The sequence below is a fragment of the Stylophora pistillata genome, chromosome 7 (genome assembly GCF_964205215.1).
Source record: "Stylophora pistillata chromosome 7, jaStyPist1.2, whole genome shotgun sequence".
Lineage (NCBI taxonomy): Eukaryota > Metazoa > Cnidaria > Anthozoa > Scleractinia > Pocilloporidae > Stylophora > Stylophora pistillata.
Window position 1 is genome coordinate 15,075,804 of NC_142525.1, and position 26,629 is coordinate 15,102,432.

Here is a 26,629-nt window from a genome sequence, read left to right on the forward strand (position 1 = left end):
CAGTGTGCGAATATGATTTTTGTCTGGGCGTGTTGAGTGAACAACGGTGAATGGGTATGAAACATCACGAACAGGTGAATTTTAAAGTTAACTCTAAGCTACATGTAGTTTTCGAAGAGAATTCAAGATCAGCAAATGCAGTGACCATCTGTGTACTCTTTCACAGACGTAACGGCTCAGAGAAAAACTATTAAGTGAACTAGCAATTTCTTTCTTTTTACACATAACGTTGAATTCAAGAAACACAAAGCTGTGGTTATATTGTTGACTGCCATCATGACATAGTTATCCTGAAAATGGTATCTTCGCTGATTGATTGACATACTAAAATTTTTGTTGTGTAGTATCGCTGAGTCTTTTGTCGAGTCGTGTCGTATTTTGACGAGCCCGTAGAGCGAATCAAAATACAAAGAACGATTAAAAATACTGAGCTATACTACACAACAAAACGTTTACTAAGAGATTTATTATCCAACACGCCAAATTTTTATTTCGGTGCGGATGAATTTCGGGGATATTTATTTACGGGGAGTGCTTGACAGAAGTATGCGGAGCGGAACGAAATTGGCGCGGTATTTTCTTCGATAAATGGTGAAATTTCATCGTCATCTGATAACTTTTATTCTTTTCATTTATCTAATAAACTTGGATCAATATTTGCTGGCCATTCCGACTCTGTGTCGTCAGAAAAATATTTTAAATTGCCCGCCCATTTTTTCCCCCCCTAACTTCAATCCAATTCGTCGCTTGCGCGATACGAGAAAACTTGCCTAACCGGTTCTCGTTTTGGGCGTTATTTGTAGTCTACAAAGCACAGTTGGAGAATAAGTACCGTTATTTTAGTGATTTCATATTTCACATACATGCATTCCCATATATATATATATATATATATTTAACAATTATTCCACGAGCGCGCGTTGGATATGAGATGATAGATAGCCAACGAGGCGCGTAGCGCCGAGTTGGCTATAATCATCTTATATCCAACAAGCGCGAGTGGAATAATTGTTTTATTAAAAACGTTAAATTAAATTATTAAATTTTTAGCTCCCTTTTAATTTTAAGCTGACACATACGCTTACCATATTTGTAGATTATGGTATATTGGCTGATATACCATAATGGCTAAGCCAATAAAAAGTCTTGAATTGCATTATCCAATGATCTAGTTTTTAATAAATATATATATATAATTATATATATATGTGCAATATATTTATGAACAAAAACAAATAAATTTTATGTCTTTGGTTTTGTTTCTCTTGTAGCTCCAGTGGAGATAACTGATCAAGTGCCGGTTGGAGGTGACCAAATAGTACCTGAGGGGGGAGATCTACACTTGTTTTGTGAAGCAACTGGTAGTCCAACACCAAATATTTTTTGGATCAAATTCCCTGCAGATGGTAGCAGTAAAGTAAAACACAAAAATGGACTAGCTTGGAATTTTACAAACATCGATGTTACTAATTCAGGAACATACAGCTGTGTAGCTGATAATAAAGTCGAAGATCCTGTTAGAGGTCGTGAAGTGAAGGTGATTGTTACTGGTAGGTAAATTTTGATGCAGAGCTTTATTCCTGTGAAACGAAGTAAAGACGGAAAATTTGATTCTTTCAGTCAGTTTCTTAAACTTACAGAAATTTTCTTTTGTTATAAGTGCCTAGCCTTACACAAGACGAAACGTTATGCCAAAGACCATGAGTTTGTCCTCATTTTATTTTGTCTTTTTCATTTTTCGGCAAGATTAGAAGTTAACTCACGCGAGACGATTGCGCACTCGGTACGGACTCAGAAATCACGGGACAAGTGGTGCTTCCGCGTGAACTTCGTTCAAATACATGTTTACAAAGCTCATGAATCTTGCTAATCTGCCCTTGCTTGAATTAAGCCTTGCTCAAGTTATTTTCAAGAAATGAGATGGCTAAAAGCCGCAATCGTGAGCACCGCCGCGATGTTGTTACTACAATTTTGTTCGACTTGTGTCTGTGGATTATCGTTCCCAATTAGTGATTATTTTCCTTGATGAGAAAAGAAGTGTGTTTTCAAAATTTTGTGTGCTCGCAAATGATTGCAAAAAAGACAGAGTATATTACTTCAATGAGTCACTATACAGACTTTAACTTAAAAAAGAAGTTTGTATCTTCAAAAAGATCATGAAAAGGATCCTCTGCTAGCACACTAAATTCAAAAGCGGGACTACGTCGCGTTGTGGCGAACGAAGTTGCCGAAGTTGCCGAAGTTGCTTAATTTTTCATTGTTTTTCGGAGGAAGGGGAGACAACGGCCATCTGTATTTTAAACTTCTCGATTTTTCAGAGAAACCAAAGCGCAATAGAACTATTTAAAATATTTTTTGGAAAAGGTTCATCAAAAGGGTCCTTTAGGAAGAATAAAATATATCGCGAAATCTTGCAACAGTGGCTCTCAGGTGGTCAAATATGGCAGAAAGTGACGTTGTGTATCCTTTTTATAATACCCCTAATCTGTGGAACCTGTATTAAGCCGCTTTAATTTTCCCCTTGAGCGACCGTCTAATACAATTTTGAATGTACTGAGCTTTTCTAACTTAGTGATATGTTAGTTCTATTGCATCCTTATGCATCTTAATTTGATTTACAGCCCCAGTCAGTATTACTGCTACTCATAAGGAGTACATTGTCACAGTAGGGGCAAGTGTTACCCTTAACTGTGAAGCAAAAGGAAATCCTTCGCCTTCATATACTTGGATTCCATGCCGTAAAATCAACTTTGTAACAAGAGCACAGTTGTTATTTCACACGTCAGCAAAGATGCTAACTATACCTGCGAAGCAGCCAATGAATATACCAATGATTCCAAAAGTGACAGTGTTTGTAAGTTACATGTTAATGTAGTTCATCTTAGTAAAGGAAACTCCTACAGACTTCATAGTGTGAAAATTTATTAAATTGATTCAAAGTGATCTTAATGATTTAAGATGGAAAGCTTAAAGCTGAATAATTAGCAGCCATAAGAAAGAAAACTGCATTTATGCTTGCACAATGAACTTGAAACTTTTCATGAAAGTTTAACTGACGCTAAGTTGGTTTTCTTGTCTGTAGTTTTGGTGTTACTTTTTAGGTTGTCTTTCTAGAATATCCTTAGGATTACATATGCACCGTTGGTATTTCATCTGGGAAATAAGTGATGTACTTTACTTTTGAGTTATGTCCTACACATGTAAGATACTAGTTTAAAAACAGGGCTCAGATGAAAACAGTGTATACTGTGACTGTTGTCTCAATGTTATATGCTTTTGAAACCTCAGCAAGCCATATAAAGCGGCAATAGGCTGGACTGAAACTCGAGCCTACAGCAGTGACTTACATCGAAGAACACAAGATAAAGCCTTGTATTGTGATTATTTTAAAAAAAGATACTTTTGATAGGACTAGGTGATAAAGATACAATGTCTGCTCTCTTTTAGATGTATATGTAAGATGTAAAGTAATGTTGTTTTTGTGTATATGGACATCTGCTTTTTTATTCTAACATGATATTCATTGTTTATTCCATTACCACAGTTATTGGAGGAAGTTTGATTAATGTGACCCTTTTCAGCTTAAGTGAAAGTTGTACGAATGGAAGATACGACCAGGCCTCATTACTGAACAGACTTAGTAAAATGGTAATCACTTTAGTTTCTTAACTGAAGATGACCTCTAACATCAGAATTAAATGCTATCAATATCAACTCAAGCAAAGACCACGAACATTTGTGTTTCCAGTCACGGGACACGAACATTTCACATCACAGATATATGACTGGAAGCAGATTTACTACTTAACATCAGATTTAAATGCTACCAATATCAACTTAAATTAAGACTACGAACAATTTTTTTTTCTAGTCACGGGACACGAACATTTCACATTACAGGTATATGAACGGATGCAGATTTGCTACTTAGGTGAGAGTGAAATTCCGACAAGGGATGATTTGCACTAAAGTATCAAAACGTTGATCTCGTATATAATGTCGTTCATATCAAGTTAATTGAGAAAGTGGCACATCATAAATTTTGTGTGGTTACTGGCTTAACAAAAACCATGGTGCAGTCGTGTTGTAAGTTGGTAGGTGATTTTTCGGGTTATTTCGTGAATCAATCGGTGGCTCGATGATTGTTTACGATCCGATACGAAACACGAACCGATTACCTGATTGACTTAATTCAATTACGTTATGTATACAGTGGTGGCTGAATGCATAAGTTTTTTTTCCAATAAATAAAACTCGTGGAGTTCCTCTGGCGCACGTCAAAGATCTTGGCGTTACAATACAATTGAGCACCTGTTAGACGGAAAGTGATATGCAAAATTTGGCTCGGCCAGACGAAGAAGGATTTGAGAAAATTTGGACACGAAAATATGCATACAGGATATTATTATGTCTCGTTTTGTTAGACTGCCAGTAGGAAGTGAAAATTATTCTGTGGCGGTAGAGTTATCTCCATTGTAGATCTTTCCGCGACTTTTCAGAAGCTTTCGAGAAAAGTCACAAAGGGAGACCGAAAACACCTCCAGATCTTTTGGAATTGTTTTAATCGACTTTTACTTTACTTTACGAAAATTTTTTGATAAAAATAATCGATAGCGTCCTCTCATACAACACATTTCAAGGGAAAAACATCAACTCGAGTTTAGGTTTTACATGTTTTAACAAGACAACCAGTAACCACATGTTAGTTCGGAGGAATTTTGTTATGTAACATCAAACAACCGGGGTGCAACCCTTATCTATTTACACTGAAATGACGTTAACACCAAACACTTGGTGAAATTTCAAGTCTCTCAAAACTGTCCTTTGGAAACAAAATACCGCACATATTTCCCGAGAGAAAGTCTCGATTGCACCGTCCTTAAATGTTTATTTACGTGATTTTGAAGACGGTACTTTGTTGCTGACACTTAAAAAGGAGCACATAGAGATAGAGTCATATTTGTCTATGAAACGAGTCAAACCAGAAACCTCAGTAGTTTGGAACCATCAATTTCAAGTTCACAGTGACCTAAAAATCCATTGATTACCATGGCTTTTAGTTGTCAAGATTGCATGTTCAGTAAATTATTGTGTAGAATTGCATGTTAAGTCATGCTTTGCGAGATCACAATATTGATGATATGTGCTTTTAACATCTAGACATGTAATGGTCTAGTGTATGATACACCAACATCACTAAAAAGGTCTGTCTTGCTTTGATGGAATCTCGTTGTTAATCTTTAGATTAGAAAGCTTTTTGCCGGGAAATCAAGTTACGAAAGTGTGAAGGTGAAAGCTTTCAGGTTTGTAAACTGTTTGGATCAAATTTTGCTTTTTTTTAAAAGTAGTTTTTGTGATCTCCCTAACTCGCGCTTGTTGTGCGAATTAAGGTGTGGAAGCGTTATTGTTGACCTCGCACTGAAGTTCAACTCCCCGACAAAGGAACAAGATGTGATTACAATACTTCGTAATGCAGCGGTAAATGGGAGCCTTGCAGACTTCAGCGTCCGGCAGTATAATGAAAATGGAGTGGGACCAACAATACCTGGCAGTTCCTTTGACGGTAATATTACTAATTTGTGCCAGTACTACTTGTTTTGTTTTTGTTTGCGTGCTTGATTGTTTAATTTTTTTTGTCTAGATATATTTTTAATTTGTATTTTTTTTTTGTGCCGTTTTGGATGAACCGATAACTTTACAGACGTATTCCTGCTGAGTCCCAGGTCAATCTTGACCATCTCAGCATAGGGTACATTCAGTTCTATGTGCTATAGTGAGATTAATTCACCAACACTATCTCACTAACAAAAGTTTGGCGGAGTGCGAGATCAATTCAAATACACTTTCAGCGATCCCGATTATTTTTTACCCAATCTGATTGGTTCTCTATACCGAGTGCTTATCATATCAAACTCTTTCCCCAGGGCGATGAACATTTGTTTTTCTCGGTTCCAGGTGTACGCGACCACTAACACCACGTAATGTGCATGCTCTCCGTTGCGAATTTTCAAAATGGCGGACAGGCCAAACAGGGAAATTAAAAAACAAAGCGATTTTGCAATGAAAATTCAACACCCCGAACTTGAAAAATTTTACTTGTTTATCTCGTAAGTAAACGATGGCAGATTAATTCCCGAAGCGCTTTCTGAGTTTCCCGATCCCTCTCGTACTGCTTTCACGCTTACAAAACAGAAAAAAAAAAGGAGGAAGATACAGTAGTTTTAAAACGCCAATCGACGAGGGTAAATCTGCTTTTTGTTCGACACTTTACATATCAAAACAAAGGAAATTTTTTGCTCTTCTTGACTCTGGCGGTATATTTTTAATTTGCGCCTGCGTAAAAGAGACATCGCCCGAGACCCTTCGCTCGGTCGTGTTTTGGTCAAAAACGCCTTGTTAGTTTCCCGCAACCGCTCGGAGAAAAGGTAAAAATGACGAGGGAAAAATTTTACCTTGAAGTTAGAAAATTAGCGAAATAGAAAGCCACGATATTATAGTTTAATATTTCAGAGGTACATTGAGTGCTTTTTCCGTAAAGAATCAACACGATGGTATAAAACATTCGAAATTTACACTCGATTTGAGTGGGGCGTTGAAGTGGGCGTGGTCACTATATCCATGTTTAATTTAATTTAATTTAATTTATTAACTTCTAGAGCGCTATTTTCATTCAGTGATCAACAGCGCTTAACAACTTAGAATACTACAGTAAATTCAAATTTATAGAACTAATTACATGTACATTAATATTAACAATGTATGTTAAAAATAAGAATAATATGAAATATCCGTAATGAGGATCTTAATTATGAATAAGGATCTTAATAAGGAACTTATTTAGTAATACTAATAAAAGTAATTGTCAGACCGGGTACTTTGAGAAAGCTGCAGGAAATAAATAAGTTTTTAGCTTACATTTAAAAATGGAAAATGATTGAATATCACGTAATTAAGCTGGCAGAGCATTCCATAAGTACGGGGCAGCAGCAGAGAATGATCTGTCTCCCAACGTGGCCAGCATTTTCCCCTTAGGAGGGTCAAGTAATAAACTTTGATTTGATCTAAGATTATATACAGACCTAGGCTTGATGTTAATTAGTTCAATGATATACCTAGGCGCCCATCCATGAATAGCTTTAAATGTTAAAATTATGATCGTAAAATGAACACGATGTTGTACTGGTAACCAGTGAAGTTGACAAGGCGCAGGAGAAATGTGCGAATACTTACTTAAACTCAGTAAAAGTCTAGCCGCAGCTTTCTGCACACGTTGCAATTTGGCTATTTATGACTTAGGAAGGCCATACAAAAGTCCATTACAATAGTCTAAACGACTAGTGATAAAAGCATGAATAAGCGTTAATAACGAATCGCGAGATAAATAATTCTTAATCCTCCTAATATTATGTAGGTGATAAAACGCGGAATTACAAATTTTATTAACGTGCGTTGACATTGACAACTTATTATCAAACCATGCACCGAGATTTCTAACTCAGGAACTAGGATAAATATCACAATCACCTACGGAAATATTCCATTCATCGTTGATCTTACCCAATTGTTGTCTAGTTCCTATTAAGATCAACTCAGTTTTATCGTCATTAATCATTAGCCTATCCCTAATCATCCAATTTCTTAAATCACAAATACACCTATTCATAGCACTGACAGCTTCATCAAGACTAGACTTATGTTAAGACTATTTGTACCCCATGAGTTTGATATGATTTGCACGGTTCACTTTTGTTCAATAGTTTCAGAATATAATTAACTTACAGGTTACGATTTCTTTCCGAGAGGGTCATTCATGTATGAGTAATGCGTTGTCACAGGCTGCTACGGTACTCATAAGTAGAAATAAGTAATGAATCAGGAATATGCCTCTAGGTAATTTCTCAGTATTGCACTACGCATTCTGTACTGCGGATGAAAATTACATAATCAGGCGTACGAGCTCGCGCATTCCGAGAACATGGTATTGTTTCTCAATCTATGGACGAGGTAACCAGGTATGAAGTCTTTTGATTTTGAATGAGCACGGTGACCTATATTTTTCATCGCATATTAATCCTTGTGTACAAATTATCCCTTTCAATATGGAAAATTAATTTTAAAAAATTGACACTGAGGAAAAGGAGTTCTAGCTAAAAGCGTGTACTCGTAATTCAAATATGACCTTCAAAGCAACGACTCAAGAGACGTTTTGAGTCGATGTCGTTCAAGATTTCGCGATTTTTCCAGTTATTACTCTCATTTGAAATCAATGGTTATCCTTGTAATCTGATTGGCTCTTGTTACTCGCAAATCACACCAATTTTTTTGCTCTAAATCGCATTTTTTCCCAGCCATTAAGGAGGGTTTACTAAAATACAAAAACCAATCAAATTTCAGACCGCTTTAAAGAAATCAATCAAATTGCTGGAAAATAAAAGACAACTTCTGCATTTTTTTTAGGAAAAATCAGTTCACCACTGCATCAATAAAATATTTGTACAGACTAAAAAATCTTGTATCTGAATGACTGAACTTTGCAGTTCTAAAATGGATGTAACAAAGTGGTGATTGAACTTCGTGTCGCGCAAGTTTGGTCTGAAATCATATCTATAATTTCAGACCAAACTGCACCCCACTCAGTTCAATTATCATAATAGATTATTTATCAAACTCTTTCGAGCTCTCGAGACTTTCTACCTAGCAATTATTTTTTCAAGTTTTACTTTGTAACATCCTCTGCGTTCAGCTACCGCAAAATTTACCATAGAGGGATGAAATAGTGCGCAGGATTAGTACCAGTAAGGGCTGAAACTGGGTAAGATTGGCCCATCATACTCATTGCAGTTTTCGAAACTGAGATTGCAAGGAAACTTTCGAGGAAGGTTTAAAAAAATTGATCAACAATTTTCATTTCTGAGGAATCACCTTAAATTGGGATATGCTTGTTATTTCGCCTACTATTGGACTTTTGCTGGGAAATCGATCGGTAGAGACAACTTGGCAGCGGGAACAGAAACTCGTCACGATTTCCTAGTACACGGAGATCTGCTTCGAGGGAGCTCGTGCAGGCGTCAAGGATTAGTTGGCGTTTGGTTCCACACTGAGTGGCTTTATTCTTGTTCAGGCTTGTGAGCCGCATGAACAGTAGTGTACTCAAAAGTGTAATCGGAAAAGCTTTACAATGTACTTCCTTCAGTGCTATCGAGTGCGTGTTTCTCATGATCGTTCTCTAAATTTGCAACATTTGAATAGTATCAAAAATGGGCGGAAGATATCACTTTGAATTTAAGAGATTCCTACCTAAATATTCCTACCTAAATTTATTCCTAAATAAATATTCTGTTTCTACCACGGAAAAAATTTCAAAACTAAGATAGCGGATACAATGGACCCTAAGCCATGAAGAAGAGGAAACTTGAGTCAAAATTCACAGCGCTAATATTGAAAGTACCTATCTTAATTACGGTAGAGCAGCTTAGGAAATACAAGCGAGAAGTAGTTAAAAATCTACTTGAATGAATCGAGGATGCTAAATATACAGGAAGTAATAAATATATATGCTCCAAAACGAACGGAAAAATCACTAAGTTTACCCGTAACATTAGACAAATTAAGTTCAACTTTTTTTCAGAATCCTCAAAGCTGCAAAACAAGACAAAAGCAGGTAAATCATTATCTAACCACAATTTATTCTATAAATGTTAATTTATGGATGATGTCATCTGACTTAGAGCTCTCTAGACACATGACTCTTAACGGTTTCCCAAAAATAAAAACAATGATTCACCGTCCAACCGAATAGAGCTTTAATTAATTTCTCAGTCCAAGGAAATAATTTTTCTTGTGTACATATCTTACTGGTAATACCTATGTATCTATTCGGTTTTGGGAAAGATTCAGCTAAAGTTTTTACTTAGGGTCAGCCTTAACTATAGCAATCGCTCTTTTGCGAAAAATGAAACTCAACATAACTGAAGCACGATTCTGTTTTCAAAACTTATTTGGAGAGTTTCACGCTTTGTAGTTACCATATGGATCATTGTTGGTGCAGTACTTGGGTCCGTTGCTGCACAAGCTGCTGCTGGAATATTAGTGTGGTGGGCCTGCAAGACAAGAGGACAAAGCGGGAAGGGCACTGAAGGTAATTTTTGCATGCATGTTGTGCTCTCAAATGAACGCTAGTTTCTGGGATCCCATAAATACCCCCTTTTTTTCCTTGCTATTAAAGGTCAAGTACAAGCATAAATTCATTAGCTGCTGCGTTATAGGCTTTCTTTAACTTCGAATTCATAAACATCTATATTTTTAACAGACAACTGTTGAAACAATGCCTTACAAACTGTAGTAATTTGTTTTGTTCCTTTTTAGTATGCTATTTGCTAAGATTGCGCTCGACTCTGTAAATACCTAAATTCATGTGCATTAAACTGACTCTACTTAACTTGTGAAAGATAAATTCTGCTTGCTGTCGAGTGTTCATCAAAACCATGCCCATTTTGCTGATTTCTATGTTGCTGCTTTGTATTCCCTCTTTCCTTTGCTTTGTTTGGTTCTGGTTTGTTTTTTTTTATGTCTTTTTTTGGTTTTGTTTTTTTTTTTTTTTTCACCACAGGAGAGAAGACTAGAGGAAGGTAAGACAGTTAAATGCAACGTTACTGTTTACCCACGTTTTTCTTCTGGGGATCGATCTTTTTGACACTTTTAACACCTTGTGTTTCATTTATAAAGATGCTGTATTATGTAGAGCATCCACAAGCGTCAACGCGTGCATGAAAATTTGTTCATTTTTTTTTTTGAACGTTCAAGCCAAAAGAATAGTTTTGCGTTGTAGTATAATTTTATTTGTTGTTTTAGTACAAATGGAATATCAAGTAATGAAAGAAGAGGATGCACGAATGTAAGTCAAGCGATGAATTCTCATAAGTTTATGTGGGTTTTACTTCTTGTAGTCTCAGGTGTGTTTTTTATATGTGTGTGTGTGTGTGTATGTGTGTGTGTGTGTGTGTGTGTGTGTGCGTGTGTGTGTGTGTGTGTGTGTGTGTGTGAGAGAGATGAGGCCGAAACAGTGTTGTTTGCAGTTAGTTATTTTCATATAATATATATACATATATATTTAGCGATTATTCGCCTCAGGTTCGGTGAATATCGTCGAATAATCCCGGAGATGAGGTCGAGGGGATTATTCGACAATATTCACCGAACCTGAGGCGAATAGTTGTTTTAGTATAATTTCAGTGCTGAACAACACAGAAATTTCTAAAATCATAACATTTTAGTAACATTTATTAACATTTTATTTTAACATTTTATATAAACCGAGTGGCGCGGTTTATATAGCATATATAAGGAACCGCTCGACCAATCAGATTATATATAAATTTATTAAAAACTGGATCATTGGATAATGTAATTCGAGACTTTTTATTGGCTTAGCCATTATGGTATATGAGCCAATATACCCTAACCTAATATCTGTACATTGTAACATCCGGTTTCTTCTTACAAAATAAAGTCGAGAAGATTTGTCTAACATCTTAGGGCCGTTTTTTTAATAAAACGATTATTCCACTCGCGCTTGTTGGATATGAGATGATTATAGCCAACGAGGCGGTACGCGCCTCGTTGTCTATCTATCACCTCATATCCAACGCGCGCTCGTGGAATAATTGTTAATTATATGTCTCTCAGTTTATCCGTCTGTCAAACGATCTATCTATTCATGTACGTAACTACCTACCTACTTATCTGTCTATCTATCTATTCTGCCACCTGTCTACATATGTCTATTCATACATCTATTTCCATTCATTGTCCATATAAATAGTATTGTATAATGATGGATTCTGATTTGTGTTAAGTTTTATTTGATGATGATTGGTTGGAATTAATGTTGCAGAAAACGCCTCTGAATCAGAGAAAAAGGATTTGCTGTCTGAACTAGAAGTAATGAAACAACTTAAACCTCATCCTTACGTCATTCAACTTCTACTGATGCGTTACTGAATCCGGTAATTATTGAAATGTTTATTATCAGCTATGATTATCGTCAGAAAAAAAATGGGTTAAAAGTCTAGATAAGTTTTGTTTTCCTTGGTATTTTGGTGTTTTAGCCTCAGTTATTTTCTCTCTTCATTATAGAGTACGAAACATTTTTCTTTTAAAAGCGATCATCATGTGATAGCAGACTACGAACATTTCTTCCTTTTGGACGATGTTCGTCACTCGATTAAAAAAATCAGCGAGAGGGAGTGAGGCGCACTTTCAAACCCGGTGGTTGTCGTGACCTTAACTTCGCCCCATTATTTTTCTATTCCTGTCAACTTCTGGGAAAATCTGCCGACCGACGCACAAAGCTTGGGCATACTCTGTTCTTGCGCGCATGTAAGAGATCTGGATCTGACGGCAGAGAAGTAGTCACAGTTCTAACCTATCTGTTAGGCAGTAACGCATGTATATTCAATAGCTGATATTTACGATCAGCAAAATTCAATGATGGATTAAAAATGGGCTGAAACTAGAACTACATGCATAAAGTGTGCACAAATATTGCAGGTGGAAAGCTTCCGGTGTTAGACCACGAAGATAAAACACGACCTACAATGAAAAAAATTTTATACGATGTCACTCGGTAGCATCGACATCTAACACCTTCATAATTCATTTTCCTAGTTTAGAAAACCATACCAATTTGTTTTTGAAATAGATCTATCAGGACTGAGAATATTACCGAGTTGTACGGTATTGATATCTTATTTCTTATGTGCGTACGTTTCCACTTCCAAGTAGCAGCGGCGTTTGTTCGAGGGCGACGTTTATTGGTATTTTCGCTTTCCACTGCGGCGCGTATTCGAGTTTTTGCGGTACCTTTTTTTGTCTTCCGTAGAGCCACTGTTTGTGTTGTTCGAATATGTTCCTTTTGGAGACCTGCTGGGTTACATGAGAAAGAGCCGTGGATTGAATGACACTTACTTCAAAGACCCGGATATGAAACCACAAACAAATCTGACGTCACAGCAGCTGATGAGATTTTCTTAGCAAATCGCTGATGGAATGTTCTATTTGTCATCGATAGCAGTGAGTGAAACTCATCCTCTGCGTGCTCATTAACCTCGTTAAAGAATAAATCAACAATTATTACTGAATATTCTCCACTTACTTTACTGACGACCCTCAAGTCCTTGGATTCGTTAGAGATGGTTTTCAGAAGAGGAACGCGTTCTTTTTTTTTAGGTTATACATCGAGACCTTGCAGCTCGTAATGTATTGGTTGGAGAAGAGGACACGTGCAAAGTAACAGCCTTTGGTATGGCCAGAGATGTGCAAGAGGACAACATTTGCGAGAGAAAATCCAGGGTACAAATAATTTTTAGGTGAAGACTCCATGTTCTGTAAAGTTTTAGTCTATATGACAGAGGATACTTTGCTAGAGTAACCCCTTAAAGTAAAGAGGCTCGGTAAATCGTCTTCAATTTCCAAGAACGGTCATGACATTGCACTCGCAATTTGGAACATTGGTGCTTTCAAAGAACTATGCCTACTCCTTGTATTTTTGCTTTTTATTCAGGGGCGTCTCCCCGTAAAATGGACTGCCATTGAGGCATTGCTCTACGGAAAATACTCTACAAAGAGTGATGGGTAAGTATAAAGATGTGAAGTCACCATGGTTTTATTCATATTTTGCATTGTATTGCCAGAACACCAATTACATGTTTCCTTTGTTGCTCTCAACCCTCAATCCCCCTCTCCCACCCCCACCCCTCCCCCACCCCTCCCCCACCCCCAACCCCACCCCCATCCCCCATGCCAAAGATATTCAAATGACCTTTTTTGAAAGCAATGAAGAAAGTTCATTTCCTTGAATCTGTCTCTTTTGTTTTACAGGTGGAGCTACGGAGTTCTTCTGTATGAGATTTTCACTATTGGTAAGTTACCCTAGTCGAGGTGACACGATGTCATGAAGTAAGCTGTTTGTAACTTTCTCTATAGTATTCGGTTTTGATCATTCCAAACCTGTTTAGATTGCCAAAGTAGCTGGACTTAGCCGGAAATTAATATTAATGGTACAAGACTTATAACGTTCTGTGAAAATGTACCATATTTCCTCAAATAAGCGCCAACGCTCTAATAAGGAACCTCCCCCGATAAGTAACAACCCTCTAGGCCATAACTTCTAACGAACGCCCCCCTTTAAAAAGTAGGGATACAAGGTAAACTGTTTCTTCTACCTCTTCTTTCTCAAAATTTAATTAGGGTTCAATTACTGCGGAAACAGTACCGAAGACTAGTAAACGCCCCCCTCGTTTTGAAAGTACCCTCCCTGAAATAGAGCCTCCACCCCCTACCCCCTCCCCCTCTCCCATACATAATCCACACCCACCCCCTCCCCCTCCTCCATATATAATCCACCCCTGACCCCCTCCCCCTCTCCCACACATAGTCCACCCCCACCCCGTGCCCCTCTCTCATACATAATACCAATGTAGAACATTTTATTGCTAGAGGAAGGTAACAGTCACTGTTCTCTTTTAGGTGGCTCACCCTATCCATGGATGGACGGAAGAAAAATTGCAAACTCACTTCAGGAGGGATACAGAATGCCTAAACTACAACACATGGATGATAAGTTGTATGATGATAAGATATAATATCCTGTTGTGGCTGTATTAATGGCTTTTCTCGTACATTAGTATTTATCCTGCTTTTCTTAAGTTCTGTACGAGGTGCGTCCGCGACTTAAGATTACATTTTTCGTCGTGGTTACGCGAAACGTGGAACGACTATTGCTAGGGGTCAGAATATAAAAATTCGTCACTTTTTCAGATGTGAACAAACTGATATGTCAACGGCAGACCAATTGATATCGATTTTCCGAAATACTGCCAAACTTTGAGGGAAAGTGATCAAACTTATGCGGGGGAGCCTACGAGCACTCACATCAGTAAAAGTACGAGTGAAACGTAAGTTTAAATAAAGCTATTAGGGACATCAGAAGCACAGCTGATCAGTCCATAAATTTTAGTATCCAACTAAAAAACACTCTCGCAGACAGCAGAACGAAACGCAGTCATTATAAAGGCCTATCTGATGGTAAAAGAAATCATATTGTAAAATCAAATGAACGAAGAAGTAGCTGAAAGTCTACTCGATTTAGCAAAGGCGTCCGTCGTGGTTGACAACCATTGCGATTGCCGTGGAATAAAATTATGGAACCGGTCAGTACAAGATGCAGACTGGGCAGAAAATGCAGACTGAGAATTTAAAATGTTTTTTTTTTTTCGTTTGATACGTGATAATATCCAGGCCCCAATGCAATCGTTGTTAAATACAATTTCAAGCATTTATAGTCTTCTCATTGGGAGCTGTTGGTGTTTATATTGTTGTTCAAAGCTCAAATGAGGGACCGGAGAGTTTTTATGGGGGAAAAGCGAAGCGTTGTTTTCGTGACTGGCCATTTATAATATATTTTTCTCATGGTTTTGTCTCTTATCAGTTTGGTTACTGTGCAAGTATTAATAAGTAAAAATGAGTGTGTGTATACCCCTAAAAGTTGAAAATATATCGAGTCGAAGGAACAGTTTTGGTCTCGTTCCACATGTTTGTCAACAAAATGAACACATATACGTATCGGTTGAAAAGGTGAAGAGTACGGACCACGTGCAAAAGTGACATCTGCCGCGCGAGAAGACTATAGGAAGGCTTGAAATTCTTTTTAAGAACGATTGTGGCCACTTTGCTAAAAATTGGATACAATGGCCGCCTTGTTAAAACAAAATATACGAGGAAACGGGCCAGGAAAACTCCTCAAGAGTTCAAAGAATCGTGAAAGATGACCGCGGAAACGCGATTGCGTGACACTCGGTAAGTTGTAAGATGACTTTTATCACTTATCAGACGAAAAAACATTTTAAATTCTCAGTCTACATTTTTTACCAAGTTTGCAGTCTGCATTTTCTACCTGGTGAGCATTTTGTAGCTGGTCTGCATTTTGAACCCGGTCAGTGGTCTGCAGTCTGCATTTTGTACTGACCGATAGCCAATGCGAACTCTCACTATTCACCCAACATCACCGCAGTTGTTCAAGGTAATTTCAAGAAGTTTCGACTCTATCTGAGAGCTACTCGTTGGCTACGTTAGCATGTGAAAGCGTATGTTTTTGTAAAAAGGAATTTGATTATCTTCAAAACCCATTCAGACGCATGTATCTACGAATTATTTAGACTTTCCTTTGATTTCTTGTTGAACCAGCGTACGGAAGGGGAATGATACAATAAGTGCATATATTAGTACGATTCTAATGCAAAAAAAAAAGGCAACAACAAAAACTTTGTCAGTGTAACTTGAATGAGACCCCAGCGTAGGCCACCGCTGACATGCTAAGATATTCATGACGTCTTTGTGTTTAAGGTACGACATCATGATAAAATGTTGGAAAGATGACCCTAACTTGAGACCATCTTTCGAGAATTTGAGAAACGAACTTAACGAAATGGAAAACCAGCATAAGGTAGAATTGTAGAGTTTACAAACAGACTCTATGTTTTTCTTTTTGAATGTTTCAACCTACCGCTGTCAACTAACGGTGTCACCATGTAGGTTACGACGAAGTTGTTTAAGGTTTGAATTTATCTCGCCATCAGAGCAGTTCTCAATTGAGTATCGAAAGTGATCCTGGGTTGCATTGGTTTTACTTTACTTCGCTCTGTGATTGGACCAGAAAACTCGCGTCCGCATCTCAAACAACCAAATGCAAAAATTTGACCAATCCCAACTTAGTCCTTGTGTCTTCACGCGCTTCAAGCAGGCTGCCTGATTTTACTTTGAGTTTTCATTGTTAATGATGATGTCAACCTTTGTTCTGATTGGTAGTTGTGATTGCTTTAAGTTGGATTTTGTTATTCGACACTCTACTGAAAACTGTGATGAAATTTTGTGGGCCGAGGCCAGGAACGTGTTCGATAATTGAGTCAGTTTGCTAGACATAACGTCTCGTAGTCACGTTCGACGCACTAAAAACTACTATAAAACGAATACAAGAATTGTAAAAACGTGTAAAATGGTATATAAAAAGTCACTTGTAAAAATGTAGCGGAATTCCAAATCGATTTCGATCAATTACGATCCTCATCAGTAGTACTCCGCCATGTTTAAAATACTCATAAATAATTGTTCATATAAGGGACTCTGAAATGTCCACACTTCTTCCAGGCTTCATGTAAGGGGTCATGATGTATCAATCACAGCTCGAGGGATTTGAAAAAAGTTCCATTCGTTCTTGGAGTTCATAAGCGAGTCTTCGTTCACATTATTTATCCTCACTCCTTCAGTTATTTGTCTCAGCATCGCGTCATTGTGATAAACCCCCGTCACATCCATTCGGAACTGCTTTACCTCTCTATTGTGTTTCTCTTTACAGTGTTTCCACAATGCAGATCGTTCTTCCTTATTGTTAAGTGATTTCGTATGCTCTTTCCCTCTGGTATACGCGCTCCTGGCTGTTTCCCCTACGTATACGCTGTTACACTGGATACACTTAATCTCATACGTCACACTTTCTCTATCACACGGTCCTTTTCCACCTGTGCTACACACTGGGCAGTCTTCTCGTCCACACTGTCGCGGTTTAAATGGGTCGGACTTTTGGAGTAGTCGTTTAATGGCGATTCCGGCTTTCTCCACCACTTTAATATTGAAACCTTGCTGCTTTATTTCTGTCTGGTATTCCTTCCGTAACCGTGAGTTGGGCGTAGCTGGTACAAAAATTACTGATTCATTCCCGCCGCGTTTGTACCAGTTGGATTTCCTTTCGCTCTTTTCCTTTTCTCGTTCCACCTTTCTCCACTCCTTGGGTCGATGTAACGGTCTTTCTCCTTTTCGCTCAGCTCTTTGTCTCGCTCTAAAAGCTTTGAGGGCCGAATCTACAACCTCATATCTGAATTTCTTGCTGTACCCCGAGTATTGCATTCTCAGGACCATCTCGTTAACATTCTCTACTACTCGTTCCCATGGTAACAATCTGCTACAGTTAAGTAAGACCCGAAGGACTTCTTGGGTCAGGACTGTTCTCTTTGTACTCCAGCTTACGGCAGACCTAGCATGTATGACTGTCTTAGAAGCCATGCTCTTGGAATAAAACTCATACATGATCACTGAGGCTGAGGCTTTCTCGTCCTGCCTGTCTGTCTCTTCCCCTTTTGTTTCCATCCACACCTTCAAGTCAAGGATAGGTAGCTTTCCGTCCTGGTGTTTAGAGGGGTAATCTATTTCGAGTTGTATTGACGGGTGTATGTCGTTTCCTATCTGTTTTATCAATGTCATAGTCCTCTCATCGTCACTGATTCCTTGATCCTCAGCTACGGATCTCTCATCCATGTGAGTTTTTCCATCCTTGTACCTCATCCCAACTGGTGTTGCTTGCACAGCCATGTTGATGTCATCCACGTACCGTTTGTTCATTTTCATAACGATGGCCAATTCATTCAGCCTTGTTGCAAATTTTTTCATCCCACCAAATCATGAAAATCTGGGCCAGTACCCCGGTTAACTTAAGGCCAATTGGACCACCTCTTATTTGCTTTCTGATCTCGTTATCAAATGTGAAAACATGATTTTTCATAATCACTGTCAATACGACTCTTAATGCCTCTTTCAACATAATACGTTTCGCACGTTCATCTGGCTGTGTAACTGGTGGGTTCCACGATTTAAATCTTTTCTCTTTCTGCTCCTCACTCCCACTTGCAGTGATCGTGGGTGGTCTCCCTCTATTCGTCTTTCTCGTTGGACATACATTTGTAATCTCCATCCTAGCTAGCACTTCCGGTGATGTCGTTAATGCCAGGTACAGACCCAACTCCTGACTGTTGATACTTCGGATACTGATGTTACTCTCGTAGAAAACCTCACACACCTTATCGATTGTGAACTCAATATCAAGACTAGGATATAAAGCAATCACGTCGGTGGAGCCAATTATTAAGTTGTCGTTATCCTGGTCCTGATTAACTCTGTTCATTTCCGCGATCATGTCTTCCGTGCTCGTGCATATGGCGCTATTCTCTCTCGATTTCCATACCTCTGTAAGTACAACGCTCACCAGGTGAGAGAGCTTGCAGTTGTAACCTACCATTGCCCCGCATACCGGTCTAACGGGGGGGCCCTTGTACTCATCACTGTACTCTTTATGGTCCTTACGTAGGGTATATAGCGGTGCTACTTGGCTATCACTATTTAACATATTGTTCTTTACTCTAGTCTCGTTATTGGTCTCGCTCCCTGCATTTAAAATGCGCACCCAAGACGTCGAATGTGCATTTATGAGCTGTTGTAACCGGTCATGTTCATCTTTGGTAATTAAGACGCTATCGACAACGTGCGGTTGAGAAGCTACTCTGTAGTTCCCCATGCTGTCTACGGAGAGGCGACCTGACTTGTCTGTTTGAAACACCACACTCTCCTGACTCTGAACTTTCTTTTTCATTGAAACCAAGCCTTCCTTTTCGTTCTTCTCTAGGTTGCTCCATTTGCAAACCTTTTCATCTTTCACGTATTTTTCTGTTATTTGATTTAATTTTACTTTCAGGTTTTGCATAGCAATTTCCGACCTTTCGTCAAGAGGTTCTGGTAGATGCACTCTCTTGTTGAAGGGGAGATCTGTTGCCCTCATATTGCTGAAATCAAATGTGTGACTCTTAACATCGTACACACTTCCCTTTGTTTCTCCTTCAGGCTCTTTGTTCTCGTCTTGTTGGTTCTTGTCACCCTCGAATTGCTTCCTCTTTGTCCATCTCAGCTTCGCTAGCCCTTTCTCAATCTCCGCCTCACACTCAACAGTGTTCACCTTGTCGTATACAGCAAATTTTGGTGGCAAACTCAATATTTTCTTTTCCTTCTCATCAGTAGAACACCCTCCATAACACCTAGGTTCAGAGTTAAATGTAACCGGCAGGTCACTATCCGCTATTGTAATCCCTTCAATTTGATCAGGTATTTCTCTACTCTGTCCATATTTTTCCCTCAAAAAAGCAATTTTCCTTTTCCTTTTCACTTTCAAACTCTCCACCACTCTTCTTCGCTCTACGTTCCATATTTCTTCAAATTGCTGCACAACACCGTTGTTAGTTAAAACCGCTTTACACTTCCTCCACTCTTTCGTATTATTGTACTGTTCTCTCTGTAAACATCTCCTGGAATCGCTCAGCTTCCATTTCATCATTTTATGTACCAAGGCATTTTTCCTTCTCGGTGGTAAATCTTTACACAAATCTTTACATCCATTTTCCACGGAGTTTGTTCCAATCTTTCTCCTTGTCAGTTCTTGTAGGAGATCAACAACATATCTTACGTGGACCAGCTTTATAGTTTGCTTCACGGTGTATTTCATAGCCTCTAAAACCTTTTCAGGTTTGGTACATTGTGATGAAATTTTGTGGGCCGAGGCCAGGAACGTGTTCGATAATTGAGTCAGTTTGCTAGACATAACGTCTCGTAGTCACGTTCGACGCACTAAAAACTACTATAAAACGAATACAAGAATTGTAAAAACGTGTAAAATGGTATATAAAAAGTCACTTGTAAAAATGTAGCGGAATTCCAAATCGATTTCGATCAATTACGATCCTCATCAGTAGTACTCCGCCATGTTTAAAATACTCATAAATAATTGTTCATATAAGGGACTCTGAAATGTCCACACTTCTTCCAGGCTTCATGTAAGCGGTCATGATGTATCAATCACAGCTCGAGGGATTTGAAAAAAGTTCCATTCGTTCTTGGAGTTCATAAGCGAGTCTTCGTTCACATTATTTATCCTCACTCCTTCAGTTATTTGTCTCAGCATCGCGTCATTGTGATAAACCCCCGTCACATCCATTCGGAACTGCTTTACCTCTCTATTGTGTTTCTCTTTACAGTGTTTCCACAATGCAGATCGTTCTTCCTTATTGTTAAGTGATTTCGTATGCTCTTTCCCTCTGGTATACGCGCTCCTGGCTGTTTCCCCTACGTATACGCTGTTACACTGGATACACTTAATCTCATACGTCACACTTTCTCTATCACACGGTCCTTTTCCACCTGTGCTACACACTGGGCAGTCTTCTCGTCCACACTGTCGCGGTTTAAATGGGTCGGACTTTTGGAGTAGTCGTTTAATGGCGATTCCGGCTTTCTCCACCACTTTAATATTGAAACCTTGCTGCTTTATTTCTGTCTGGTATTCCTTCCGTAACCGTGAGTTGGGCGTAGCTGGTACAAAAATTACTGATTCATTCCCGCCGCGTTTGTACCAGTTGGATTTCCTTTCGCTCTTTTCCTTTTCTCGTTCCACCTTTCTCCACTCCTTGGGTCGATGTAACGGTCTTTCTCCTTTTCGCTCAGCTCTTTGTCTCGCTCTAAAAGCTTTGAGGGCCGAATCTACAACCTCATATCTGAATTTCTTGCTGTACCCCGAGTATTGCATTCTCAGGACCATCTCGTTAACATTCTCTACTACTCGTTCCCATGGTAACAATCTGCTACAGTTAAGTAAGACCCGAAGGACTTCTTGGGTCAGGACTGTTCTCTTTGTACTCCAGCTTACGGCAGACCTAGCATGTATGACTGTCTTAGAAGCCATGCTCTTGGAATAAAACTCATACATGATCACTGAGGCTGAGGCTTTCTCGTCCTGCCTGTCTGTCTCTTCCCCTTTTGTTTCCATCCACACCTTCAAGTCAAGGATAGGTAGCTTTCCGTCCTGGTGTTTAGAGGGGTAATCTATTTCGAGTTGTATTGACGGGTGTATGTCGTTTCCTATCTGTTTTATCAATGTCATAGTCCTCTCATCGTCACTGATTCCTTGATCCTCAGCTACGGATCTCTCATCCATGTGAGTTTTTCCATCCTTGTACCTCATCCCAACTGGTGTTGCTTGCACAGCCATGTTGATGTCATCCACGTACCGTTTGTTCATTTTCATAACGATGGCCAATTCATTCAGCCTTGTTGCAAATTTTTTTCATCCCACCAAATCATGAAAATCTGGGCCAGTACCCCGGTTAACTTAAGGCCAATTGGACCACCTCTTATTTGCTTTCTGATCTCGTTATCAAATGTGAAAACATGATTTTTCATAATCACTGTCAATACGACTCTTAATGCCTCTTTCAACATAATACGTTTCGCACGTTCATCTGGCTGTGTAACTGGTGGGTTCCACGATTTAAATCTTTTCTCTTTCTGCTCCTCACTCCCACTTGCAGTGATCGTGGGTGGTCTCCCTCTATTCGTCTTTCTCGTTGGACATACATTTGTAATCTCCATCCTAGCTAGCACTTCCGGTGATGTCGTTAATGCCAGGTACAGACCCAACTCCTGACTGTTGATACTTCGGATACTGATGTTACTCTCGTAGAAAACCTCACACACCTTATCGATTGTGAACTCAATATCAAGACTAGGATATAAAGCAATCACGTCGGTGGAGCCAATTATTAAGTTGTCGTTATCCTGGTCCTGATTAACTCTGTTCATTTCCGCGATCATGTCTTCCGTGCTCGTGCATATGGCGCTATTCTCTCTCGATTTCCATACCTCTGTAAGTACAACGCTCACCAGGTGAGAGAGCTTGCAGTTGTAACCTACCATTGCCCCGCATACCGGTCTAACGGGGGGGCCCTTGTACTCATCACTGTACTCTTTATGGTCCTTACGTAGGGTATATAGCGGTGCTACTTGGCTATCACTATTTAACATATTGTTCTTTACTCTAGTCTCGTTATTGGTCTCGCTCCCTGCATTTAAAATGCGCACCCAAGACGTCGAATGTGCATTTATGAGCTGTTGTAACCGGTCATGTTCATCTTTGGTAATTAAGACGCTATCGACAACGTGCGGTTGAGAAGCTACTCTGTAGTTCCCCATGCTGTCTACGGAGAGGCGACCTGACTTGTCTGTTTGAAACACCACACTCTCCTGACTCTGAACTTTCTTTTTCATTGAAACCAAGCCTTCCTTTTCGTTCTTCTCTAGGTTGCTCCATTTGCAAACCTTTTCATCTTTCACGTATTTTTCTGTTATTTGATTTAATTTTACTTTCAGGTTTTGCATAGCAATTTCCGACCTTTCGTCAAGAGGTTCTGGTAGATGCACTCTCTTGTTGAAGGGGAGATCTGTTGCCCTCATATTGCTGAAATCAAATGTGTGACTCTTAACATCGTACACACTTCCCTTTGTTTCTCCTTCAGGCTCTTTGTTCTCGTCTTGTTGGTTCTTGTCACCCTCGAATTGCTTCCTCTTTGTCCATCTCAGCTTCGCTAGCCCTTTCTCAATCTCCGCCTCACACTCAACAGTGTTCACCTTGTCGTATACAGCAAATTTTGGTGGCAAACTCAATATTTTCTTTTCCTTCTCATCAGTAGAACACCCTCCATAACACCTAGGTTCAGAGTTAAATGTAACCGGCAGGTCACTATCCGCTATTGTAATCCCTTCAATTTGATCAGGTATTTCTCTACTCTGTCCATATTTTTCCCTCAAAAAAGCAATTTTCCTTTTCCTTTTCACTTTCAAACTCTCCACCACTCTTCTTCGCTCTACGTTCCATATTTCTTCAAATTGCTGCACAACACCGTTGTTAGTTAAAACCGCTTTACACTTCCTCCACTCTTTCGTATTATTGTACTGTTCTCTCTGTAAACATCTCCTGGAATCGCTCAGCTTCCATTTCATCATTTTATGTACCAAGGCATTTTTCCTTCTCGGTGGTAAATCTTTACACAAATCTTTACATCCATTTTCCACGGAGTTTGTTCCAATCTTTCTCCTTGTCAGTTCTTGTAGGAGATCAACAACATATCTTACGTGGACCAGCTTTATAGTTTGCTTCACGGTGTATTTCATAGCCTCTAAAACCTTTTCAGGTTTGGTACATTGTGATGAAATTTTGTGGGCCGAGGCCAGGAACGTGTTCGATAATTGAGTCAGTTTGCTAGACATAACGTCTCGTAGTCACGTTCGACGCACTAAAAACTACTATAAAACGAATACAAGAATTGTAAAAACGTGTAAAATGGTATATAAAAAGTCACTTGTAAAAATGTAGCGGAATTCCAAATCGATTTCGATCAATTACGATCCTCATCAGTAGTACTCCGCCATGTTTAAAATACTCATAAATAATTGTTCATATAAGGGACTCTGAAATGTCCACACTTCTTCCAGGCTTCATGTAAGCGGTCATGATGTATCAATCACAGCTCGAGGGATTTGAAAAAAGTTCCATTCGTTCTTGGAGTTCATAAGCGAGTCTTCGTTCACATTATTTATCCTCACTCCTTCAGTTATTTGTCTCAGCATCGCGTCATTGTGATAAACCCCCGTCACATCCATTCGGAACTGCTTTACCTCTCTATTGTGTTTCTCTTTACAGTGTTTCCACAATGCAGATCGTTCTTCCTTATTGTTAAGTGATTTCGTATGCTCTTTCCCTCTGGTATACGCGCTCCTGGCTGTTTCCCCTACGTATACGCTGTTACACTGGCGGGAATGAATCAGTAATTTTTGTACCAGCTACGCCCAACTCACGGTTACGGAAGGAATACCAGACAGAAATAAAGCAGCAAGGTTTCAATATTAAAGTGGTGGAGAAAGCCGGAATCGCCATTAAACGACTACTCCAAAAGTCCGACCCATTTAAACCGCGACAGTGTGGACGAGAAGACTGCCCAGTGTGTAGCACAGGTGGAAAAGGACCGTGTGATAGAGAAAGTGTGACGTATGAGATTAAGTGTATCCAGTGTAACAGCGTATACGTAGGGGAAACAGCCAGGAGCGCGTATACCAGAGGGAAAGAGCATACGAAATCACTTAACAATAAGGAAGAACGATCTGCATTGTGGAAACACTGTAAAGAGAAACACAATAGAGAGGTAAAGCAGTTCCGAATGGATGTGACGGGGGTTTATCACAATGACGCGATGCTGAGACAAATAACTGAAGGAGTGAGGATAAATAATGTGAACGAAGACTCGCTTATGAACTCCAAGAACGAATGGAACTTTTTTCAAATCCCTCGAGCTGTGATTGATACATCATGACCGCTTACATGAAGCCTGGAAGAAGTGTGGACATTTCAGAGTCCCTTATATGAACAATTATTTATGAGTATTTTAAACATGGCGGAGTACTACTGATGAGGATCGTAATTGATCGAAATCGATTTGGAATTCCGCTACATTTTTACAAGTGACTTTTTATATACCATTTTACACGTTTTTACAATTCTTGTATTCGTTTTATAGTAGTTTTTAGTGCGTCGAACGTGACTACGAGACGTTATGTCTAGCAAACTGACTCAACTACTGAAAACTGCTCCATCTAAAGTTAACTGTATCAACGACATGCCTTCTTTTTGGGATAAAAATAAAAAATAAAGGAAGCATCAAAAGCCTATTAACAGAACATAGATTATTTTAAACGCGCTGCTTTTCATAACTTTTTGTCTCCCTTTTTTTTTTTCTTTACAGGAGTTGATAAACTTAGAAAATTACGACGATCGATTGTACGTTAACGTTGACGATCTAGACGTGTAAGCCAGTGATTCCCATACAGGAATGGATGGAGTCATGGATATTGAAGACCTATGGGATCATCTTCTATTTTCCTTCTATATTTGAAGTTAACCGAAAAAAAAAAAGAAGCAAACAAGCAAGGCAAAGTGCAGCTTTCATATATCTTTTATATACGCAGTTGAACCTTTAGTATAAGCGGCACCGTTTAAGCGGTCACCCTACATGAAGCAGTTGTCAAAGTCCCGAATTTTTTTTCCCCCTAGACACGGTAATTTTCACTTCTGTTGAGCACTATTCACCTTCTACTAACCCCCAACGTCCTGTTTGTATTGTCTTCCACCTGTAGTAAACGGTCACTGAGAGCGGGACCACTCAAATAAGACTAAAAGCAACCTTCAAGAAATTTTTAATCCACTTTTCTCTCCCAAAATTAACGTTAAGTAGTATTTTTAAGGGAGATTCTGTACATTAAATGGTCAATTATGACTTAAGTTGGCGTTTTGCATTGTACTTTTTTTTTAATGCCCCTTTTATCAAGCGGTCAACCTGTGACCACTTACTACTGGTTGGACTTTATTTATTAAACTTCTAGTCTTGAAAAGACAAACGATTTATTGTAAACGAGTATGAAAGCTGCGATAGTTTTTCTTTAGCATTATAGACTTATATAAATATTTCGGAGGGTGGGGGCACGGTCTCACCTGTGAAGATTTTGGATTCGTTCACTATCATCATGACGTCCTTGAGTTTAAAGCATGACATAATGACAAAATGTCGGAAAATCAACCCCAACTCGAGACCATCTTTCGAGAATTTAAGAAACGAACTCAAAGAAAAGGAAAATCAACACAAGGTAGAATTTTTTGAGTTTACAAAGGGACTCTATCTGTTCTTCTTTCTTCTTCTTTTCAAAGTTTGAATGTTTCAATCTCCACAGTCAAATTTACTTGATAACGGCGTCACTATGATGGCTACGAAAAGTAGCCTATAGTTTGAATTCATCTCGCCTCCAGAGCAGTTTTCCATTGAATATCGAAAGTGGTCCTGAGTTGCATTGGTTTTGCTTTACTTCGCTCTGTGATTGA

The 26,629-nt window shown here is 38.9% G+C and overlaps 1 protein-coding gene and 1 pseudogene across 2 annotated transcripts; both read left to right on the plus strand.

Annotated features, from left to right (window-relative positions):
* The first annotated feature begins 50 nt into the window (after nt 1-50).
* LOC148726790 (neuronal growth regulator 1-like) lies at nt 51-4,349 on the plus strand. Its single transcript, XM_088726379.1, has 3 exons — nt 51-54; nt 1,272-1,550; nt 2,622-4,349. The coding sequence occupies exons 1-3, from the start codon at nt 51-53 to the stop codon at nt 2,873-2,875; spliced, it is 537 nt and encodes a 178-aa protein (XP_088582505.1). The 3' UTR covers nt 2,876-4,349.
* Nucleotides 3,514-26,151, plus strand: LOC111345196 (tyrosine kinase receptor Cad96Ca-like; annotated as a pseudogene). The gene is made up of 11 exons (XR_015989188.1): nt 3,514-3,648; nt 10,610-10,628; nt 10,947-10,952; nt 11,894-12,005; nt 12,881-13,071; nt 13,228-13,350; nt 13,562-13,632; nt 13,879-13,919; nt 14,527-14,623; nt 16,402-16,501; nt 25,500-26,151. The product of XR_015989188.1 is annotated as a tyrosine kinase receptor Cad96Ca-like (transcript).
* Nucleotides 26,152-26,629: the final 478 nt, after the last annotated feature.